The sequence below is a fragment of the Babylonia areolata genome, chromosome 19 (assembly GCF_041734735.1).
Source record: "Babylonia areolata isolate BAREFJ2019XMU chromosome 19, ASM4173473v1, whole genome shotgun sequence".
In the NCBI taxonomy this organism is placed as follows: Eukaryota; Metazoa; Mollusca; class Gastropoda; order Neogastropoda; family Buccinidae; genus Babylonia; species Babylonia areolata.
In genome coordinates this window covers 4,976,864-5,001,312 of record NC_134894.1, presented here as the reverse complement: position 1 = coordinate 5,001,312, position 24,449 = coordinate 4,976,864, and the positions used below count along the sequence as shown (strand labels likewise).

Below are 24,449 nucleotides of genomic sequence, written 5' to 3'. Positions count from 1 at the left end.
AACTAAGACACTTATTACGTCATGTCTCTGTCTGCATGTTTGTCTGCATTTTATGCCCGTGTATGAGATTACATTTGTTACAAATTCACATTTAGATGTTATTGTTTAAAATGTGTGTGTGTGTCTGTGTGTGTGTGTGTGTGTGTGTGTGCGCGCGCGCGCACGCAGATTTTCATTATATTTCTTATTTCAACTGGCAGTCGTCTTTGAACTCCAACACCTTTCGTCTGGGACGGAAAATAGTCTTGTATGTAACAAACTTTAATTGGTTTAAACAGTATTTCATTTGGAACATGTCACAATACAACACAGATATCGATGAACAGGACAACAAGAACATCTGATATAAGGTCCTGTCCTGATACATGTACATACTGAATATATGACGGATGTCATCATAACTAGAAGTTAAGACGTGAACATAAATGAGTTTTGAGCAAAACTAAGCTGAGATATAAATAAAATGAAGAAAATGAATAATAAACGTGTGGTGGAGGAAGAAGTCAATGGAGAGAGAACGAGAAGTATCAACGCTGGGGCACAAGCACAGCAAGACTTAAAAAAGCAGGCAAGCACGCCATCATGTATTCATATCATGAGCTGGCAAATGAAAACTTTAATTGACAAATACATAGTATGAACATAAAGATTTGTTTTCATTCATAGTGCAGCTGATGCACATATTTCCAATAACCTTACGTGTCTCGCATGGAGCCAGCAACTGCCGGGTGTTACCATCCGTGTGTGTGTGTGTTTCTGTGTGTGTGTCTGTGTCTGTGCGTGCGCACCTGTGTGTGTGTGTGTGTGTGTGTGTGTGTGTGTGTGTGTGTGTGTGTGTGTGTGTGTGTCTTTGTGTCTGTGTGTGTCTCTGTGTGTGTCTGTGTGTGTGTGTGTGCATGCAAGCACGCGTGTGCCCGCAATCACACACACTATTGTGTGCGTGTTTATGTGGAGAGGCAGGGGGAGATAAGATCAGATAAGACACAACGTTACTGTCGAGTAAACCTAACATATCTGAACAGTGCTGATGTGGTTTTCTTATCCGTCGGGTTGAAACCCATATGAAGGACAACATATGAACCATGTATCAATATAAGCATGGGAAGTCACGATCACTGTTCTGTTTCCTTTAACCCTTTCACCGCCAAGCTCGCATTATGCACAGGCGTGGTGGAGGATCCGTGTTACTGAAAGGTGGCCATTCATTAGTCTGTTATCGACGGGCGCAATAGCCGAGTGGTTAAACCGTTGGACTTTCAATCTGAGGGACCTGGGTTCGAATCACGGTGACGGCGCCTGGTGGGTAAAGGGTGGAGATTTTTACGATCTCCCAGGTCAACATATGTGCAGACCTGCTAGTGCCTGAACCCCCTTCGTGTGTAAACGCATGCAGAAGATCAAATACACACGTTAAAGAGCTTGTAATCCATGTCAGCGTTCGGTGGGTTATGGAAGCAAGAAAATACCCAGCATGCACACCCCCGAAAGCGGAGTATGACTGCCTACATGGCGGGGTAAAAACGGTCATACACGTAAAAGCCCACTCGTGTACATGCGAGTGAACGTGGGAGTTGCAGCCCAAGAACGCAGAAGAAGAAGAAGAAGTTTGTTATCCATGAACCTCTCATCTCATCATCTCATCTATCCCTTGACCCGTGGGTGGGTCGTTGGGGCACCATGGATGACTGCCTGGTCAGCTCGCGCCACCTGCCTCGGTCCTCAGCGGCCCTTTGAGTTGTGGCAAATGGCAGGCCCGTCCACTCTTTGATGTTGTCCTCCCACCGCTTTCTCTGTCTGCCTCTCTTCCTCCTTCCTTGTACGGTACCCTGCAGGATGGTCTTGGCTAGGTCGTCTGATCGTGTGACGTGTCCATACCAGCGGAGCTTGCGTTCCTTCACTGTGGTTAGCAGGTCTTTGAATGGGCCAATGGCGTTTTGGACTCTTCTTTTCACTTCCTCATTTGTGATGTGGTCTTTGTATGTAATGTTCAGGATCTTGCGGAAGCATCTCATTTCCAGGGACTGGATTCTTCTCTGGAGTTCTGCAGTGAGGGTCCAGGATTCGCAAGCGTATAGAAATATTGAGAAGATGAGGGAGCGCATTAGTCTGATTTTGGACGAGAGGGAGATCTTTTTGTCCTTCCATATAGTCTTCAATCGACTCAGTGCGGCAGTAGTCTGCGCGATTCTGGACAGGACCTCTGGTTTCGAACCCTCGTCTGACACAATGGCACCCAAGTATTTGAAGGAGGAGACTTCTTCCAGTTTTTCACCGTTTACGTGCAAGTTGGAACCTACTGCTCTTAATGTTCGGTGGTAGGATAAGCCATATTTTCTATACACCGCAGAGGGAATCCCCAGCTATTCTCAGCCACTGTCTTTTCTGTGTTTATACCACAAGGGAATTCTGTACTCTAAATTGACTGGCGGTGAAAGAGTTAACCTTCTTCTTCTTCAGCGTTCCCAGGCCATGCTCAGACGGTCAGTCCGGAGTGAATGACGAAGTCTGCAGTCCACTGGAGCTCTGTCGCCGTTCCCCACAACCTGCCCTGGAGCTCTGTGGGACTGGGCCGGATCTGGCACCTCAGCTCTTCGTGTAGAGGGTAGTCTTGCAGGACATACGCTGGAGTTTGAGGAGTGGGTGTCACACAGACATTTGTATGTGTGGGAAATTTTCAGTTTGTAAAGATGGGAAAGATGGGAGAGGAGCTGGCAGTGGCCTGTACACAGTTCTGAAAATGTAGTTTCCTTTAACTGAAAAGGAGGGACTCCATATCCCCATATCCCCCCCACAGATCACCATGACCTCTCGTTCCTCTTTTCATGCTTTGATTTCCTTAATTTTCTTCTTTTTTGCATCCCCCCTCCACCCCCCCCGCCCCCCGCCCCCCCCCCCCCACCCCCCACACCCCCTTCTCGATTTCCTATTTCGTAATTCCCCCCCCTCTCTCTTTCTGTTTCTCTCCCTCTCACCCCCCGCTCTATCTCTCTCTCCCTCCGCCCCCCTCCCTGCCCTTTCTCTCTTCCTCCGTCTTGCTTCTTCTTCCCGCTCTCATCATTCTCCCTGATCGAACTCTCGCTATAATCATTTGTAATTTGCTCGCGTACACACGAGAAGATTGAAAGATTATACAAGTGTGCGCAGTTGCCTGATTTTGTGTTTCGTGGAGATGCTGTTGCCCTTCATAGAGGTTTCACCCTCAAGGGTGGGAAAACAACTTCAGCACTGTTCAGATATGTTAGGTTTACTCGACAATTACGCTGTGTCTTATCTCATCTTATCTCTGTATGACAGCTTCATGCAAATTTTGATCATTTACTGAGCACTGAACTCGAGGCCCGTTCAGCGCATTGGGTTTATGCGAAGATCAGTCATCTGCTCATCATCATCATCATCATCATCATTATTATCATTATCATCACCGTCTATATATATATATATATATATATATATATATATATATATATATATATATATATATATATATATATATATATATATATATACACACACACACACACACTATATATATATATATATATATATATATATATATATATATACATATAGAGAGAGAGAGCAGATGTGATGTAGTGTATAAGGATTATATAGTTATGTATGCTTACCGCACACAGATTGTACACTTACTGCATATAGCTCTGTGTACTAATTGCTTAGTGGTCTGTATACTTAGTGCATACAGCGTAATACACGTACTGCATTCAGTTGTATATACTTATTACATACAGCCCTGTGCAGTATTAACTGTATAGATTTATGTACACGTGTTGCATAGATTTCTGTAGACGTACTGCAGAGAGCTCTGTACACGTACTGCACAGAGCTCTGTGTACTTACTGCCTAGATCTCTGTATACCAACTGCTTAGAACTATATGTATTTATTGCAGAGATCTCTGTATACCTGCTACATAGAACTCTGTGTAATTAGTGCATATAACTTTATGTACTTACTTACTGTTAACGCTCTGTGTACTTACTGCGTAGAGCAGTGTACACTTTGAGAATACAACTCTGTGTACTTACTGCATACAGCTCTATACTAACTGCACTTATCTCTGTACACTATTGCACTCAAGTCTGTCTAAAGCTGTATTTAACCTGCATACAGTTATGTACACTCAAATACATACAATCGTTTAAATGTTCTGTCCAATAGTTCTGTACACATAATGTGGACAGCTGTGTGTGCTTAATAACAAGTTGTCCGCAACTTGGGCCAACTTGCCATGGACAGCGCAGCAGACTTGCTTGTTGCTGACGGTAAAGTTGTGTGGCTTGCCTGCGTTGGCCACCTGGGTGAAACAGCCTCAAACTACCCCAACCCAGTCACACCCCATATCCTCGGCTGTGTTTTTACCCCAGTGTCTCGCTTCCAATGACCGGTTTAAACATGATTTTATTCTCAAAAGCATTGTGAACACATAGAGCAACAACACGCCGGAGCTTATGGTGTGCTCGGAAAAATGCTTATGCACACACTTAACACATAACGCAGCGGCAGTATTTCGTTAGAAAGGTTAAAAAAGAGGGGGGGAAATCATATTCGTGTATAAACATACATATACTTATATATATATATATATGAATATACCTACACATACACTCACGCATGCACATGTAAACAAAGAAATAAATGTGTATACGCATAAATCAATACTTGCATATACGAACAAAAATATCTACCCATACACACTTATACACGCATATACATTGATGCATACATACACATGCCCACTTACATCCATACACACACTTAAATTGTTATGCATACATGTGCACATAGGATGTCATTACATTTATTTTTCTTGAAAAAAAACAACAACCAAAAAACAACAATTAATTATATATAAAAAAAAAGAAGCAAAAGAGAAAAAGAAAAAAAAGGTCAATACTCCTGTTTGCCTCTCTCTATCAATGACTCCCTGGGTCATTTTTGCCTTGTCAAGATCGACCCCCTTCTCGTGCCTTGTTGGAAACTATTCACCTTTTTCTTCTTCTTTTTTCTTTTTCTTTTTTTCCTCAAGGCCTGACTAAGCGCGTTGGGTTACGCTGCTGGTCAGGCATCTGCTTGGCAGATGTGGTGTAGCGTATATGGATTTGTCGGAACGCAGTGACGCCTCCTTGAGCTACTGATACTGAAACTGAAACTGTTGGAAACTACCCTCTTTCTACGGGTACAGTGAAAAAAGGAACGGGGGTCGTTCTGGGCCAGCATTCACTGACCTCCAATCCCTCCCCCGTCCCTCCCCGCTCCCCCACCGGCCCCTTCTCCATTATTTTAAATTAACGGAAGCAGCAGCGGGTGAGCTCTATTTTGATAGCATGTTCTGATTCTAAGATGGCTAAACCTATCCCCGGAAGTCATTTCATGCTTGTTCAGAATAACCCCCATGTCTATTATGAAGGGTGTAAAATCCAACCAATGGGTCAGTTCTGACTAGTTGAAGTTAACCCCTGTAGGTAATCCCCGAAAACGGAGTATGGCTGCCTACATGGCGGGGTAAAAACGTTCACACACGTAAAAGCCTAGATGTAGCAGCCCACGAATGAAGGAGGAGAAGAACCCCTGTGGGTCATTCCAGTTTAGCCTTCACAGAGCCCGGGGTAAATCTGGTCTAGCTAGATTTTTAGTCCGGGGTTTAATCCAACGGAGTTAGGTACAGGCTGCTATGCTGGGCCCCCACAGCTGCTGTCGGTTTCCTTTCACAAAGGTGTGCCTGCCGAAGGCCAACATGACCCCATCCCCTTCATCAGTTGTCCGTATGAATTGATCATCGACTTATAGCAGAGACTGACATAAGCTTGCAGCTGGGACAGCAGCAGGTGAAGGCTGTATAATGAGTAGTTTTTCCACTGCAATGGGAATTGATCTTCAGCTCAGTCTGTTTTGAAGGGCCATGAGTTTCTAAGTAGGAGCCAAGATTGCACAGGTGGCTCTTGGTGCTGCAGCCTTTGGAGCCAGTTGGCATTTCGGGACCATCACAACGACGACTGTCCCAAAGCCCTCTTGACCGAGAATGTGGGAATGTGCCCTGGGCAAGACAACCGCCACTACATTCAGATTCTTGCCCAGGTAATCGGGACAGCAGTTGCTTTCCTCGCTGTTCTAATGGTCATAGTTGGACATGACTATCGTGCATGCAATGATCAGCGTTGGACGCCAGCTATATTAAATCTTCCCTCATATGACTGATATCAATTACAGATTCCATTCCATGTGATTCTCCCATGAGCAAGTGGTGTCACGATATAGGTTAAGGTTAAAGGTCCCATAGCCTTTTATGGCCATCGGGGCAGTGAATTCATGTTCACTGTGTCCAGGGCTCGGCACAGGAAGGCGGGGCCCAATCCATTCCTCATGTCTTTTTAACTTTCCCCAACTGAAGTCAGGTACCCATTCACACCTGGGTGGAGTGAGGAAAATCGGAGTAAATCGTCCTTCCCAAAGACACAACGCCATACCGAACGGAGCATCGAACTGTGATCACTGGTGAACGCACTGTTTCTGAAAACAACAACAACGACAACAACAACAAGGCCTAACCGATTCTGCTACGGTACCTCACAGCGAAACAGGTGAACCCTCTACAACCGAAGGAAAAGTGCAGCGGTTTGGTTTATTGCGTTCTTTGAAACACACACACACACACACACACACACACACACCCTTCTCCCTCATCTTCCTTCCTCCCTCCCCCTCCCTCGACTTCCTTCACATCATTTCACCATCTGGTACCTCGTTTGATGTTACCCACAACCTGTTCCGTTGCAGGAAACGTGTGAGCCCACTGTTTGCCACGTCTTCTGCTGTGTTTCATATTCGTATACATCCATTCTGTGAAAGTCATACGCTCCGTCAAAAAGCACAGCGGCAACTGGCCTGGCAGGACCGCTTCTCAGAAGCAGTGAATCCTTCTTGGTGGGTCAGGTGAACCTTTTTTAGTGGTTAGATATGAGACGGTGAACCCTTTTGGGGGGATAGGTATGAGACGGTGAACCCTTTTTTTTAGTGGTTAGGTAGACGGTGAACCCTTTTTTTAGTGGTTAGGTAGACGGTGAACCCTTTTTTGAGGTTAGGTATGAAACGGTGAACCCTTTTTAGTGGTTACGTGCGAGCCAGTGAACCTTTGTTGGCGGTTAGGTATGAACCGGTGAACCTTTTTTTAATTTTATTCTTTTTAGTGGTTTTGTATGAGACGGTGAACCCTTTTCAGTGGTTAGGAATGAGACGGCGAACCCTTTTTAGTGGTTAGGTATGAGACGGTGAACCCTTTTTAGTGGTTAGGTAGACGGTGAACTCTTTTTAGTGATTAGAAATGAGACAGTGAAAACTTTTTATTGGTTAGAAATGAGACGCCTAGTGTTTAGGTATGAGAAGGTGAACCCTTTTGAGGGGTTAGGTATGAAACACTGAACCCTTTTTAGTGGTTAGGTATGAGATGGTGAACCCTTTGAGGGTTAGGTATGTGACGGATAAACCCCTATTTAGTGGTTAGGTATGAGACGGTGAACCCTTTTGGGGGTTTAGGTATGAGACGGTGAACCCTTTTGGGGGTTTAGGTATGAGACGGTGAACCCCTTTTAGTGTCTGGGTATGAGACGGTGAACCCTTCCTTGGGGTTTAGTATGAGACGGTGAACCCCTATTTAGTGGTTAGGTATGAGACGGTGAACCCTTTTTATGGGTTAGGTATGAGACGTCTTGTGTGAATCAGTCAGGCGTTGGCATTCTGGTTCAGTGTTCATTAGTGATCGGGGTTCAAAGCCCCGTTTTTACATGCAATGTGTCCTTGGGAAAGGCGGCTTTCTACGATTTTGTTTATTTCTCCACCCAGGAGTGAATGGGTATATGACTTCAATTGGAGGGGTTTAAAACTGCTGGAAGGAAAGGATTGGACCCCACGATTTCTATGCCAAGACAGTGGATAAGAATTTTGCTGTCCCTACGGCCGTAAGTAGTTATGGGACATTTAACTTTTAACCTGATAGGCTATTTGACCAAAGACGACCAGGGACAAAGAGAAGATGTTTACATAGAAAGACTCTCCCCTATACACATATGATTGATTTACAGCCAAAGCATTTTGCATTATATATTGGGTAGTCTTTTCGTTGTTAGTGCGCCAGTTGTCTGATAGAGGCATTACCACAGGCGTGGTTTACATTATTATGCACTTACCGTGATGCAGGTGTGTAACAACGCAAGTCAGTAGACTCATTAGGGCGCCCCTTTTTTTTGCTTTTATTTTGAATCCAACAGCTGCACTGTGTGTGTGTGTGTGTGTGTGTGTGTGTGTGTGTGTGTGTGTGTGTGTGTGTGTGTGTGTGTGTGTTTGTGTGTGAGCGCACGAGCACGTGGCATTGCATTGCATTGAGATATTATTTTATTGTTTGTTTGTTTTTTTAAATTGTATGGGTTTTTTTTCATTTATTTTATTTTATTTTATTATTTTAAAAATATTTATTTATTTAATTATTTTTATATAATTTTTTTATTATTTTATTTTATTTTTTTCTCAAGGCCTAACTAGGCGGGTTGGGCTACGCTGCTGGTCAGGCATCTGCTTGGCAGATGTGGTGTAGCGTATATGGATTTGGCCGAACGCAGTGACGCCTCCTTGAACTACTGAAACTGAAACTGATACTAAGATATGGGTGCTTCGAGTTTTTAGAGCTTCCTTTGGTGAGGCAGTTTCTGGTTTTCATTTTCTGTGCCTCTTGTCTACCTGGATGGGGTGTTCTGAACTTCTTGGCGTTCACAGCTACACCATCAGCCAAGTTCTGGCGATGAATGACATGCGCTGAACAACAGTGTGGCGATCTGAACTTTCTAGCCTTGTGTGTAGACATACATGATAGACCTGGTTTCTCGTCTTTCTGATCAGACGATACACCAAGATCTCGTGTGCAGAATGCATTAAGCGCATGTGAAAGTACTCATGACAACAAAACGGTTGTCCCTGACAAAATTGTTATAAAAAAACAAACAAACCCTGCTTTGATAGTAAAACAAATACACTTGCCGAAAGAGGAGACACGGAGAGTCATTTTGTTTTCACAACAAGCTGCTTACCTGGATTGAGAACCAACTGGCGGCTGCCTTTTGTGCGCTCATCGTTCGTTTCCAGTCTCATTCAGTCAGTGCTTCAGTCACACGCCATGTCTCTCCGACAGTTCACACGGGGCTGCATGGCGTTTTTCGTGGGTGTTGTGGTCGGCTGTGCTGTGTGTGTGCTCCTGACCACTCTCACCATAGTGTATTTCACCGCCCCACCCACCCTCCACAGGCCTGACCTTCCCCTGTCAGCTCTCAGGCTGTCCCTTGACTCCCCTACGCTCGAGCCTCTGGACGTAAACCACGGCCACGTGTCCAATATGGGCGAGAACGTCAGGGCGGTCAAGTTTGAGGATCTGCATGCCCATCATGGTGAGTGGTACAGATGGTGACGGTAAGGGTGCTCTTTCTCTCTTTCTGTCTCTGCCTCACTGTCTCTGTCTGCCTGTTGATCTGTCTGTCTCTCTTTCGGTGGTTGAGTGGATATTTTTCAGATATTGAACATACAGTTAGATTCTTCTCTTTGAAAGCTTCTCCAAAACCGAGCAAACAAAACCAACAAAGAAACAAGAAATAAATCAACTAAATACGGCACGATCCATGTTTGGTGGGTCTGTGCCCTGGGCCTTCACTTATCCAAGTCAGTACCGATCACCAATAGGACCGTCTGTCGTGAAACTGATTTCATGCAATTGAATTTAAATTCTCGGCATTGGATTATCCTATTGGTATCGCAAGTGTAATGAGAGACTTCTTCTCACACATGGGGTAAACGCCCAGTCAGTGCTTTGTAGTGCAACTAATTAAGGGATTGTGCTCCCGGGACGGGTGAAGTACCCTTTAAACGCCCATCCCCACACTAAGGGTGAAATTTGTGCTACGAAAGGGTGGGGGCTTACAAGGTAGTTTTACCCCACGGTCGGTTGTGTGTGTCAAAGCCTGGATCACTGCGAATGGTTTTACTGTCCATTCTGCAGTGTTGTCAGCCCATCGTTGTTGTTGTTCTTTTCCTTCCCTCCGTCTCCATCCCTCAACAATTCCTTGAAGGACGTTAACCGGATCGTATTACGTTTTTCTTAAAACGTATCAAACATGGGCATCAATATCCAGAGAGAGTGCGAGCGATATATATATATATATATATATATATATATATATATACAGAGAGAGAGAGAGAGAGAGAGAGAGAGAGAGAGAGATACATACATACACACGCACACACACACACACACACACACACACACACATACACACACACACACACACACACACACACACATATATATATATATATATATATATATATCACATATATTCAATAAAAAAAAATATATATATATATAAAAAAGACGCGGATGTTATATATATGTGTGTGTTTTTATATATTCAATAATATATATATATATATATATATATATATATATATATATATATATATATATAACAAGAGAGGCAAGGCCTTCAAGACTCACTTGTGATACACTTTGAAAAAAATCTAATCGTTAAAATGTGTTCTGTATTTGTTATCATGAAGCTTCGGGATGAAAAAAAAAAAAAAAAGCCCTGAAGGCAGATTCGAACCCTGCGAGTTCGGGTAAGAAGAAACTGTCTAACTCAATACACTGACGTTCACAAATTTTACATTTAAACATGCTTTTTAAGGGCGATAAATCGATTGCGGTATTCGCAGTGAGAACGCTGTTTAAATCATATTATTCTGGTGTATCTTGGGCATTCAAAAAATCTTTACGGGCAATTAAGAATTCTTTTCAAGTCCGCGGTAAAGGAGACGTGGCTATCGCCGCAATCACACTGCAGCATTTAGCCGTTTTCTCTGGATCTAGATGTACAAGTTCAGATATACCCGCTGGGAATGTACGACACGGTCGATTCAATTTCTCTTTTCTGTTCATTCTAGTTTCATAGTTTTAAAGTTGATATGAAAATTGATGTAGAGCCAAGTACAAGTACTTCTAAACGTCGTATGAAGTGAAAAGGACTTCATTTTGAGAAAAGTAAAGACTGGAAATTTTTACGTTTCATCAAGGGTATTAACTCTCATGGTTTATTATTTTTAACTGTGAACTCCGACTGATTTTGTTGATACTTTTATGGCAGTTTGGGGCATAATCCAGTAAGTGATGAGGCGTTCACAAATCTTTCTCTGAATAAAATTAATATTTAACGGTCTCCTTCTCCAACTTTCCATCACATGTTATCGTGTATTGTCCATTGAATATAGGATTCTCTTATTTTCCAAAGACAATAGTTGAGTGGAACCACCTAGACGATACCATCGTTCACAAAAAGTCGGTGGATAGTTTTAAATCGGCTCAGGCAAAAGCCAGAAGCCAGTAACACCAACGTGCTGCGCACCCCCCCACCGTCGCGTTTACGCCAGTAAATGGATGTTTCGACGTATTGATCCAGATCCACCGACCAGTACCGATACTCTTTTTCCAAAGTACCGATTGAACGGGCAGGTCAACAACTTGAAACAAAATGGCGTCCTTCGCGTTCGCGAGGAATATGAGCACACGCTTTGATTATGTATAAATATGTGTATGCAACTGATTTTTGCCCATGACCTTCAGGGCTCAGCCAATATATCTATAAAGTCCACTCATAGTGTTGATTTTAGTATTTTCCGAAAAATACCACTTGGGCGAATGAACATAGTGAAAGCCCTGTACACTGAGAGTAAAATGCACAAGCTTTTTATGTATTGAGTATCATTTCAAAATGTAATGTTTAATAAGATGAGAAAGATCAGTTTAAAGCAAATTAACCCCCATAGCATTAATTACAGATTACTTTCCCTTTTTTTAACTATCTGCACCAAAGACATGCACCAGAAATAAAACTTCCATGCTTAGCAAAAGAAGTTCCTGTTTGAACAAAAAATGATAAAAATGACTGCTCTTGATGCTGTGTCAGAATATCAGATCAAAGTGCCAAGTTTAGAGAAAAAAAACAAAAACAGTCAATTCAGTTTGCATATAATTTGGCTTTGTGTGTGTGTGTGTGTGTGTGTGTGTGTGTGTGTGTGTGTGTGCCCATCCCAGAGGTGCAATACTGTTTTAAACAAGATGATTGGAAAGAACTGAATTTTTCCTATTTTTATGCCAAATTTGGTGTCAACTGACAAAGTATTTGCAGAGAAAATGGCAATGTTAAAGTTTACCATGGACACACACACACACACACACACACACACACACACACACACACACACACACACACACACACACAGACAACCGAACATCGGGTTAAAAAATAGATTCACTTTCTTTACACAAGTGAGTCAAAAAAGACGCGGATGTCTTTTGTTTCCTCAGATGACGATTCAGTGGCCAAGGAGATGGCTAGCCACGTCCGGGTGCTGGTGTGGGTGATGACTGGACCTCAGAACCTGGACAAAAAAGCTGTCCACGTCCGCAACACGTGGGGCAAGCGGGCCAGCACCCTTCTCTTCATGAGCTCCCAGTGGAACAACACTTTCCCCACCATCGGCCTCAACGTCCCGGAGGGCCGCCAGCACCTCACTGCCAAAACCATGCAGGCTTTCCGCTACATCTACCAACACCACTTCGACGATGCTGATTGGTTCATGAAGGCTGATGACGACACTTACGTCATCATGGAGAACCTGCGTTACTTGTTGTCCGCCTACAGCAGTGAAGACCCCGTCTACTTTGGCCAGATTTTCAAGGCACAAGTGGATCAGGGCTACGCCAGCGGAGGGGCGGGTTACGTGATCAGCAAGGAAGCGCTGAGGCGGCTGGCTACGAAAGGGGATAACGCCACTCTGTGCACTCAAGATGGTGGGGCAGAAGATGCTGAACTGGGCAGATGTCTGATGAACCTAGGAGTCAAACTCATGCCGTCGGTAGACAGCTTGGGCCGTTCCCGGTTCCACTGTTTCTGGGCTGGGTACCACATGAAAGGAGACTTTGTTGACTGGTACAAAGAGTTTGATGCATATGGGGGAAAAGGGGTATGTATGCCTTCTGAGAGGTGTTGCCTTACATCATATTTTATGGATCTGTGTGTGTGTGTGTGTGTGTGTGGGTGTGTGTGGGTGTGTGGGTGTGTGAATGAATTTGGTAGTGAGTGTGAGTGAGTGTATGTGTGTAGGTGAGTGTATGTATGTGTGTGTGAGTGAGTGAGTATGCGTGCGTGTGCGTGCGTGCGCGCGCGTGTGTGTGTGGTTTTGTGTGAGTGTGAGTGTGTGTGTGTGTGTGTGTGTGCACATATCAGTTGTTTTTTGTTTGTTTGTTGTTGTTGTTTTTGCTCATCCACGTTCAGTTAGTTGTACAAATTACACTAAGATAAGACATCTGTTTTTCTATGCACCTGACTCTATCTGAAATTGCCTCTCCCTCTGTGTGTGTGAAACCATGCATGTGTGTTTTGTGTCCAGGTTTACCTGTGTCTTCATGTCTGTTTCAGGGCATGGGCAACATGAGTGATTACGCCATCACGTTCCACTACATCAATGCCGATGAAATGTACGAGATGGAATATTTCATCTACCACCTTCGGCCTTATGGGGTCATTTCCAGACTCCAGTCTCTCAACTTCGATAAGCAAAGTACTGACAGACAAGACTTGGAAATTTAAAGCATATAGTATTATGACGTCTTTATGAGTAATTTCTACGATTCGAAAATGTTCTGGGAAGAGATGAAGTTGAAATAGTGCACAGAAATGAAGCAGAAACCAAGAGCTATTGGTCGCTATTAGAAAACTAAAAGAAGGGTAAATGTCTTATTGGAGAGTTGAACAGACTATAAATGAATAAACGAATCTCTCGCTCAATGAGGGATGAATGAATGGACTTGCAGCTTTCTTTTTTATTGTGATTGTTTCTTAAGTAGTTACTACGTATCTCTTATTCATGTGATTGTTTCTGAATTAGTTACTATGTACCTCTTATCAATATTTTCTTACATGTTAGTGATGGGAAGTGCAAGCAGCAGTAGTTTCAAGTTATGTGCCTTTATCGTACCAAGAGTGATAGTTGTTTGATATATAGAAAAGGGTTAACTGATTCAAGTTGGCATGATTGGCACAATCATACATACAACAGTGATAAATCCACATGGTACAGATTTCTTTGAAATTATTTGAAAGAAGTATATACTAACAAGAAAATAAATCGATATATTGAAAGTCCATAAACAAAGTTTAGACTTGAATACCCGATTTTCTTTGACACGACTTTAGATTTTAACCAAAAATGGACATGAATATAGCGTACATGTCAGCTCATATGGCATGGCTATAGAAGATAAAATTCAATTCTTGTTTTGTTGCTCTGGTCTATGAGAGTTCAGACCATAACTAATGAAACTTAGTTACAATAAAAGACCCTTGGAATTTTCATTCAGGCTTGCTTATATTTTACAGATAATGATAACGATCTTTGTAACCTTGTTTTGCATGTGGATATTAATTATTATCGCCCACGCGTTTCTTTCACGACCGCAGCATACCGGACGTGCAGAGCTGGCACTAAAAACTCATCCGATAACTAAGTTTTTGGGTGTTGTTGGTGCTCCGACCCGTTTAGAAAAACAGTGAAATCGTTGCGTCTCTCTCTCTCTCTCTCTCTCTCTCTCTCTCTCTCTCTCTCTCTCTCTCTTATAGAGTTATATTCTGTTTTGCCTTTCAATTGATTTGTGAATTCTCTTTCTCTTTTTTTATAGGAAGGAAGGAATTTTTGTTTAATGTCCCGTCACACATATCGGTGATTGAAGACATTTTGTTAAAGTATTTATGAATACATCTGAGTATTATCGGTTAGAAGGGGTGGGAGATGTGGATGAATGGAGGGTTTGGGGAAACTGGGCAAATGAGGGTAAAAATGTGGGTGAAATTTGAAAGAAAAACAAAACAAACAAACAAACAAAAAAACACCTCTAAATACAGTTACAGGAAATTACTTAAAGGACTTCGTAAAAGAGAAGTCGTTAAACTGACAAGCGAAACAACAAGCTTCTTTTCACCATGCCCACACAACAACAACAACAACAACAACTTTATATTTATTTGAGGTATATATTTTTTGGTTTTGCTTTGCTTTTTTTTTTAAGACATGATCTACAGTTATTCAAAGTGACAACCTTTTTTTTTTGTTTTGTTTTTTGAGCAAATACATTTTTCGGGGTCTGAATTGTTCTTTTGAAATGATCATTTGACTGGTTTCTCAATCTATTCAGTTAGAATTATGATCGCTTCAAGCTGATTTTTTTTTTCTTTCTTTTACCCTTCCTGTCTTTTTCTGTTATCCTTCTTTTGTCGCTGTATTTTTCTTCCACCCCCTCGTTCATTTTCTTCTTGTTCTTCTTGTTTCTACTTCGTTAGATTTGTTTCCTGGTTATTTTTTTAGATTCTTCTTCTTTTTCTTCTTCTTGCTGTTGTCGCTATTATTATTATTATTATATTATTATTATCATCATCATCGTCGTCGTCGTCGTCGTCGTCATCACCACATCACCACCATTATTATTATTATTATTAAGTTGTTGTTGTTGTTGTTGTTGTTGTTGTTGTGAGGGCATGGTGAAAAGAAGCTTGTAGCTTATCATTTTACCCTAAATACGAGTTCGAGTTCCTATACTCTCTCTCTCTCTCTCCACCACCCCCACCCCTACCTCAACCCCCGTCTTGTCTTTCTCCTTTTTCGAACAACATACATTTATTTACAGCATAACAACACACTATGGAAGCATTGTTGCCGCAGAACTCCCCATTTTTTTCTGCATAAAAAACACAGACGTGGCTTTAATTGTTGTCAAGTTGTACCCGCGATGCTGGACATATATAACAGAATTTCGTTTCATTATATTTGATTTACCGTAGACGGGCATATGAACATATGCCTTGAAAGGCCAAGATGACAGGCGCAATAGCAGAGTGGTTAATGCATTGGACTTTCAATCTGAGTTCCGGGTTCGAATCTCGGTAACGGCGCCTGGTGGGTGAAGGGTGGAGCATTTTCTGATCTCCCATGTCAACATATGTGCAGACCTGCTAGTGCCTGAACCCCCTTCGTGTGTATACGCAGGCAGAAGATCAAATACGCACGTTAAATATAATGCAATCCATGTCATCGTTCGGTGTGTTATGGAAACAAGAACATACCCAGCAAATACACTCCCAAAAAACGGAATATGGCTGCCTATATGGCGGGGTAAAAACGGTCATACACGTAAAAAGCCCACTCGTATAAATACAAGTGAACGCTGGAGTTGCAGCCCACGAACGAAGAAGAAGATACGCGACACTGTCATATAATCACAGATATACCCATACGAATTCCTGTATATGCATACTAAACAGTATTCTGGGTAGAATCCCACACTTGGAAGGGCTATAGTTGTAGGCAGATCTTCATCTCGGCAAATATAGATTTTTTAACTGCAGAGAGAGAGAGAGAGAGGGGGGGGGGGGGAGGCGGGAGAACAAGAACAAGAAAGAAGAAATAGGAATTCAATACTCATTACAGGAACGAATATTAATACCAACGATTTAATAATTTACCGCCACATATGGTGCTGTGTAAATAAAACAACACACACACACACACACACACACACACACACACACACACACACACACTCACTCACTCACTCACTCACTCACACACACTAAAAAGCTCCTCGAGACATACGTCAGCTTGATCTTCAGTGATCGAACTTGTCCCTAACGGGAAACAGTCCTGTTGCTAGAAATAAACAACAACAAGAGTTGGGCTGAGTGTCGGCACAACCGAAGAGTGTGTGGGGCGCAGGGGAGGGGGGGTGGGGGGGGGGTGCACAAGCAGTTTCAGTTTCTCAAGGAGACGTCACTGCGTTTGGATGCATCCATATATGCTACAACACATGGCCCCGCCTTCTCTGAGCCGAACGCCAGACACAGCAGATATGGATTCATTGCCCATACGGCACTTAAAGGCTACGGGACCTGTAACCTGTCAAGCTTTTTGACCAAAGAAGAACAGGGGCGAAAGAAAGATGATTAACATAATTATAAGGACCCTCCCTTGCACACGTGTAATTGAACAGAAGCCAAAGCGTCTTGCGTTAATGCACCAGTTGCCCGAGTGAGGCATAACAACAGACGTGATTTGCACCATTATTTACTTACGGTAGTGATGCAGGTGTGTGAAGCGAAAGAACCGCTTTTCGTACTTGTAGTTTTCATGCCATAAGCCGCAGTGTGTAGTCGTTTGTATCTTTTGAGCTCGTGTGTACAATGACTTCGTTGCTTGATGTGAAGCTTCCTTGTTTTTGCTGTGAGTATGTTCAGCTTACGTAAATGTGACTGATGCGTGTGGCTTACGTAAGTTTGATAAAATGCCGGTGTTAGCTAGCTATGCATTGGAGTAGCAGCTCATGGTTTGACTCTCTTTTTCTTTTTCTTTTTTTTCGTACGGGTGGGGGGACGATGGGCCACAACATATGTTTTTCTGAATAATTATAGGGCTGAACAAAAAATTGTAACCCAAATAGTCTAGTCCACACAGGTCTCAAAGCGTGCGTCTCCGAAAAGTGGCATTGACGTCACCCAAAAACAGTGTAGTCAGTCCATGTGTTTCCAGTAAGAGTGATAGCAACAGTGCAACACAACTGCTGGCAGCCATAGACACAGAACTCAAATCTATAAGCGCTTTTCTTACACGGAGGGTCATTAAGCGCAACAGGCTGCCTACCTAGGTAGAACCCACTGACATTCAGCTGCCTTTAGGCGCTCGTCATTCGTTTCCTGTCTCATCCAGTCAGGTGAGATAGTCAGTCACGCCATGGCTCTCCGACAGTTGGCACGGCGCAACATGAAGTTTTTCGTGGGCGTTGTCACTGGGTTTTTCGTGTCTGTGTTCCTGACAACTTCCACCATGGTGTCCTTCACCGACCGACCCGGCCCCCACACGCTGGGCTCCCCCCTCTTTGGTCTGCGGCTGTCCGTGGACCTCCCTGACCTCTCCACGCGCCAACCCTTGGACGTGAACCACGGCCACGAGGCGATGGTACGCGAGAATGTCAGAAAGGTCAAGTTTGAGGATTTGCATGCTCATCATGGTGAGTGGTAGAGGTTTGGGACGGGAAGGGTGTTCTGTTGTCTGTCTCACTATTTCTCTGTGTGTCTCTGTTTCTGTCTCTCTGTCTCAGTTCTCTGGGGCTCTGTGACTATTTCAGGTACTGAGCACATCTTCAGTTGCGTTCTTCTCTTTTAAAAGCCGCTCCATAACCGAACAGACAAATGAACAAAGAAACAATGAATAAATAAATAAACAGATATGGCTTGATCCACAAGAGAGCGCTTCCTCACATGTCTGGCCACCACGTTACGGACATATATCTGTGGTGTATCACGTTACGGACATATATCTGTGGTGTATCACGTTACGGACATATATCTGTGGTGTATCACGTTACGGACATATATCTGTGGTGTACCTCCACTGTCGGCCGCCGCTCTTTCTCTGTCTCTGGACCTTGCATTTGGAATGAGCTCTCCCCTTCGCTTCGTCAGGTCTCCGCACTCAGCTCTTTGAAGTCTGGCCTTGAAACCCACCTCTTTCCAAGATAGCCTCCATTCTCTGCCTCTTCCCTGTTTTCAGTTTTTCAGTATAGAGTTATGTATGCATGTGACTGACTGGTGTAAAAGCACTTTGATTTGTCTCTGGACAAGATTTAGTGCTATATGAATATTAATTATCATTATTAGTGTAAACACTAAATAGGAAGATTCTTTGTTGTGCTCAGCCAGCAGGGTATGAGTCCATGGTCCACAGACCATCAGGATACGATGAAGTCCTTCCTTGCCTAACTTTGTGGACGGTCAGTGTATCGTGCTGGTTCAGTTTTTGTATTGTTTTGCATTGTATTGTATTACATTTTTTCTCACAACAGATTTTTCTGTGTGAAATTCTGGCTGCTCCCCCTGGGGAGAACACGTCGCCACAGTGCAGCGCCACCCATTTCCTATTATGTTTTTCCTAGCTGCAAATTATTTGCTTTACTGTCGAAGTTGATTTTTCTTCAGAAATTTGCCAGTGACAACCTTTTTTGTTGCCTGAAAGAATGCACGCGGGACCCCGGTTGATCGTCTCATCCGAAGGTCTGTGATGTGCACATTCAGAGGCAGCGTTGGCATTGGAACGATGGTGCTTCTGCAGGAGCAGATGTTTACAGCACTTGAGCTTTCATTGCGTTCTCTGGCGCAAGTTAGTGACTTGATTGTATTGGCAGATTTTCTTCAAGTTGGAGCAAACAGTCGTCGTCAGTTCTCATTTTGTGCAAGGAGAAAGAGAAGCAATTTGGCAAAGGCAATGTAAATGAGTGAAGACAGAACAGTCTAATCAGACAAATTACAAAAGAGAAACTAAGGCACACCTGTGAAAAATGAACAAAAATACTCTCTTTCCCATGTTTGCCTTGTTCCTTTCGGTCAATTTTGACACGGTAGCTAACAGCTGAAAGGATGTTTGGTTGTCTGTTTCTTCTGCCTCTTCTTCCTTGACATTAAAGAGTCACTGGGCACTGCACTGAAGAACTGTTCACAGATTCCCCCAAGTCTGTCGGTTTTGCGTCAAAGCATGGGTCTCTGAATGGCTTTCCTATCCGTTCTGCAATTTTGTCAGTCCATCAGTTGTTTTCACTCCTCCGACTTCATACTAAATAGTTCCATGGAGGGTTATTCTGGCAACTGGATCTCGTTACGTGGCCATGCCAACGTAGTTTCCTTTTCTTAACATTGTAAGGAGATCCTCATAAGTTTCTATGTACTGCTTGATGGTTTGGTGCACATGTTCACTGATGGTTTGTTTATTTTGTATTAAAACATGAACATGAATATCCAGAGAGAGAGAGAGAGGGGGGGGGGGGAGTGAGGAGAGAGAATGTGGGAAAGAAACATCAAAAAGTATTTTAAAAAAAAGATTCAATCATCTTTTATCTTCTTAGATGACGATTCATTGGCCAAGGAGATGGCCAGCCACGTGCGAGTGCTGGTGTGGGTGATGACTACATCTGAGAACCTGGACAAAAAAGCCATCCACATCCGCAACACGTGGGGCAAGCGGGCCAATACCCTTCTCTTCATGAGCTCCCAGTGGAACAGCACTTTCCCCACCATCGGCCTCAACGTCTCGGAGGGCCGCCAGCACCTCACCGCCAAAACCATGCAGGCCTTCCGCTACATCTACCAACACCACTTCGAAGATGCTGATTGGTTCATGAAGGCTGATGACGACGCTTATGTCATCATGGAGAACCTGCGTTACCTGTTGTCCACCTACAGCAGTGAAGACCCCGTCTACTTTGGCCAGATTTTCAAGGCACAAGTGGATCAGGGCTACGCCAGTGGAGGGGCGGGTTACGTGATCAGCAAGGAAGCGCTGAGGCGGCTGGCTATGAGAGGCCATAACGCAACTCTGTGCAGTCAAGATGGTGGGGCAGAGGATATTGAACTGGGCAGATGTATGTCGAATCTGGGGGTCAAACTGATGCCGTCGGTGGACAGCCTGGGACGTTCCCGGTTCCACTGTTTCGGAGCTTGGTACCACGTGAAAGGAGACTTCACAGACTGGTACAAAGAGTTTGATGCCTACGGGGGAAGAGGGGTACGTAAGTGTTTGAGAGAAGTTGTCTTTCATCAGATTTGATGATTCTCTCTCTCTCTGTCTGTCTCTGTCTCTGTCTGTCTCTGTCTGTCTGTCTGTCTGTCTCTCTGTGAAAATGGCTAAGCTTGAGTGTGTGAGCGCAAAAAATCAGTAATAATTGTTTGGCCCTTCCATGTTCAGTTAATTTTACAAATTGCACAAACATAACATATATCTCTGTCTTTCAATGTTCCTTCTATCTCAGAATACCTTTCCCTCTGAATGTGAATGCAAACATGTGTGTTTTGTGTCCAGGTTTACCTGTATCTACATGTCTGTTTCAGGGCATGGGCAACATGAGTGATTACGCCATCACGTTCCACTACATCAATGCCGATCAAATGTACGAGATGGAATATTTCATCTACCACCTTCGGCCTTATGGGGTCATTTCCAGACTCCAGTCTCTCAACTTGAATAAGCAAAGTACAGACAGTCAGACTTGAAACGTACATTTTACAACATATGTGAGAATATGACATCTCTCTGAAAATGCTCTGGTACTCTAACTTGTATTTGCAAAGGGTGAAGTGGAACATAATATACATAATGTACAAAATGATGTAGGGAAAGACAATAAGGCATTGTTTAATTGACCAGTATCTGTAGTTTTTGTTTGCTATTAGAAAAGTATAAGAATAGTACATGTGCAGGTCTTGGTGTAGAGGTGTTTTTTTTTCCCCAAGCTGTCCGATGAGATCGAGATCGTTGTCTTTCTGTAAAACTGATTGACTGTGTGATACCGGGAGATACATATTGAAACAATTTATCGTTTTGCCATCGTTGAAATAAAGGTATAATCAATAATGTGAGTGTGCTTGAATGCCATTCCATAGATTTCCCCAGTATTTAGGATCAGCTGTGTTGCTGTATATCCAAGTTTCATTTTCTAGCTGTGGTCCAAAAACTGTTTGTACATAACCAGAAGTTGAACTCAGTCTTTAGTGATTTTGAAAAACAACAACAAAAAACATTTGATTCGGTTTCCAAAACGTTGTTATGGGAAGCCCTGCTGAAAACTGAATGAAACGTAAGTTGTAGCATTGCTTTAAAACCTCTTGACTGCCATGAAAAAATAGTAGAAAGTGATGTTTGAAATCGTTAATCAATATCCAGAACAATAAGCCAAAAATTCACGTGAGATATACCACTTTAGAATACATTTGTGAATTTTCAGTTTTCCAGATTTATTTCCCTTCTTCTGATGATGTCATCAGTGACGTCACTATGACCGTGCGTACTACGGGTCTGGCAGTCGAGGGGTTTAAAAAGTAAAAATGAATACGTGAAAATGAGTATTAAATGTGAAGAAAACCTGTCTGTAAATGTGAACAGATCTTATTCAGTGAAACAAGGTTGTGTATGCAGTCCAGCGTTGTTTTCTTTAATCAATGTCATGAACGGACTTACTATAGAAATTATTGAAGATGGTGAACACTGTGTAATCTTTGATCGGATTGAACAGTTATCTGCTGGTTATGGTGTTCCGTTTCTTGTAACTGTGGTTGGTTTGCAGAGACAAGTACGTGAATGGCTTGTCATAGGACTGCATCTAGACATAAGGCCACGACTGGAGACATCAACTGCAGCGTATCATGTGACCTCTTTGCTAACTCCCCCCCCCCCCCCCCCCGCCCCCCCACCCCCAGGTAAAGCTGTTCTTCTTCAGTTCTTTCTCAACTGTTCTGTGCCATTGTTTCTCATGGTCTTCCTGGCGTTCCTTGTTTTTTTCATACATCTGGTGCCCAGCGATGGTCTACTGTATGACGTGTATCTGGCGGTGTCACTAAAACTCGAAAAGACACGAAAAGACGCGAAAAGACACGAAAAGACGCGAAAAGACATATGAAAAAAAATGTGAAAACGCGAAAAGACATCCGAAAAGAATGTGAAAATGCGAAAAGACACGAAATGACACGAAAAGTGTCTTTTCACATGTTTTTTCAGATGTGTTTTCGTATCTTTTCGCGTCTTTTCGTGTCTTACTTAAAAGACACGAAAACACATCTGAAAAGATAGTAAAAAAGGGAAATTACTCTAATTAATGCTAGGGGACGTAATTCGAATCTGGTTAGGACTTTTTTTTTCTTTTCTTTTTTTAACGCGAAGCTTTATAATAACAAATACAGAACACATTTTAACGATTAGATTTTTTTTAAAGTGTATCACAAGTGAGTCTTGAAGGCATTGTCTCTCTTGTTTTTATATATTGTGGACACTTCTGGGTTAATTACTGTATACTTCTGTTTACTTGTATATTAGTGATTGTGAGTTGTCTTTGACGTTCTATAAACGACAGTTCTTATTTGTTGTTTGATGTATATGCAAAGGTCAGGTGATTTAAGATGACAAGATTAGCACAATCATGCGGACAACAGTGATAGATTACGTAGGACAGACTGCTTAAAGCATGTTTAAAATATGTATACGCTCACAAGAAAATATATCGTTATATCAAAAAAGAAAGAAAAAAATTATAAAAAAATTAAAAAATTAAAAAAAAGGAAAAAAAACACTTTTTTAATCCACATGGAAATTAAGTTGTGCAATCACAGGCTCGTTGTAAAGTAAAATGCACACATACACACTCGCTTACACACACATGCACATGGATGTAGGCACGTATGCACGCACGTAACATATGTCACGCCAATAAAATCAGTACATTAACATTAAGATACATGAAATATAAGTAAAATAAGAAAATATTTAAAAATCACACCCGATCACACACACACACACAGAGAAACGCTTGCCCGTGCTCACCTGCTTAGTCCCACCTGTTCGCATAATGTCTTCTCCCATGCACTCGTCAGCTGGTGAAGTTCAGGTGTTGATGTGGCAAGGGAGGGGAGAGGGGGGGGGTTCACTCATGAGTTTGTGTATTGGATATTTTGATTATGTGTGCGAATGGCTGTAGGAATGAATGAATTAATGTAGCGAGATGTTCTTGCGCGTGGAGCTCTAAACCTACCACTTATGTCTGACCTTCTGCTATTAATGTCATCATGTAGTGGGTGTCTTTCGTCGGTCAAAATTGTTATTAGTCTGTCAGTCAGTTTTCTATTGTGCATGTCGCTAAAGGTGTCTTGTCTTATACCCACCACCCCACCCGCTTTCCTAATGGAATCCGCTTTCCATAATTATGTGCACTAACAAAGTGCAGACATGAAATCTACGATTTTGTTTGTCGCTACTGATAGATGTGAACTTTTTAAAGATTAACATGAATATACACGTCAGCCATGTCATAAAAAAAGAAATGTATTTATTTCTTTTTTTGTTGCTGTGTTCTTTAAGAGAGCAAAACATAGCTGATCAAACGTAGGTATTACAATGACCATTGCAGTTTTCATCCATACCTGCTTATAGTTACAAAGAATGATAATAATATGAGTAATCTTGGTTTGTATGATGGAGAAATAGCACATGACCCTAGCGACTAACGCGAGGTTTGTTTGCAGAGCTGGCACTAAAACTCGATAAATTCGGCAGCGCAGTCAGAAAGAACAGTGAATTTTTGTTGCCTCCCTCTCTCTCTCTCTCTCTCTCTCTCTCTCTCTCTCTTTATATATGTGCTATTTGTAATAGATGTAGATTAGCAAGGACAGATTGGAAGAATAGGCTATGCCTAAAATCTTAATCCTTGAATAAAAACGTTTTGAGTTCTGAGTTCTGAGTTCTCTCTTTCTTTCTTTCTTT

At 42.6% G+C, this 24,449-nt stretch overlaps 1 protein-coding gene and 1 pseudogene across 3 annotated transcripts; both read left to right on the top strand.

Moving 5' to 3' along the window:
- The first annotated feature begins 8,558 nt into the window (after nucleotides 1-8,558).
- LOC143294039 (glycoprotein-N-acetylgalactosamine 3-beta-galactosyltransferase 1-like) lies at nucleotides 8,559-22,487 on the top strand. Of its 2 annotated transcripts, none has more exons than XM_076605452.1 (3): nucleotides 8,559-9,448; nucleotides 12,415-13,073; nucleotides 21,032-22,487. In XM_076605452.1, exons 1-3 carry the CDS (start codon nucleotides 9,181-9,183, stop codon nucleotides 21,191-21,193), a joined length of 1,089 nt encoding a protein of 362 aa, XP_076461567.1. In that variant the 5' UTR covers nucleotides 8,559-9,180; the 3' UTR covers nucleotides 21,194-22,487. The 2 variants fall into 2 exon arrangements, with proteins under 2 accessions (XP_076461567.1, XP_076461566.1); XM_076605451.1 differs by lacking the exon at nucleotides 21,032-22,487 and adding an exon at nucleotides 13,529-14,409.
- LOC143294040 (glycoprotein-N-acetylgalactosamine 3-beta-galactosyltransferase 1 pseudogene) lies at nucleotides 17,209-20,750 on the top strand (annotated as a pseudogene). Its single transcript, XR_013056866.1, has 2 exons — nucleotides 17,209-18,162; nucleotides 20,050-20,750. The product of XR_013056866.1 is annotated as a glycoprotein-N-acetylgalactosamine 3-beta-galactosyltransferase 1 pseudogene (transcript).
- Nucleotides 22,488-24,449: the final 1,962 nt, after the last annotated feature.

Excerpts from the sequence above, each read along its gene's own strand:
- LOC143294039 (XM_076605451.1), top strand. The coding sequence starts at position 9,181 with ATGTCTCTCCGACAGTTCACACGGGGCTGCATGGCGTTTTTCGTGGGT. Across the intron at positions 9,449-12,414 it reads GGATCTGCATGCCCATCATG|ATGACGATTCAGTGGCCAAG; the intron begins GTGAGTGGTACA and ends TTGTTTCCTCAG. Across the intron at positions 13,074-13,528 it reads ATGCATATGGGGGAAAAGGG|GGCATGGGCAACATGAGTGA; the intron begins GTATGTATGCCT and ends TGTCTGTTTCAG.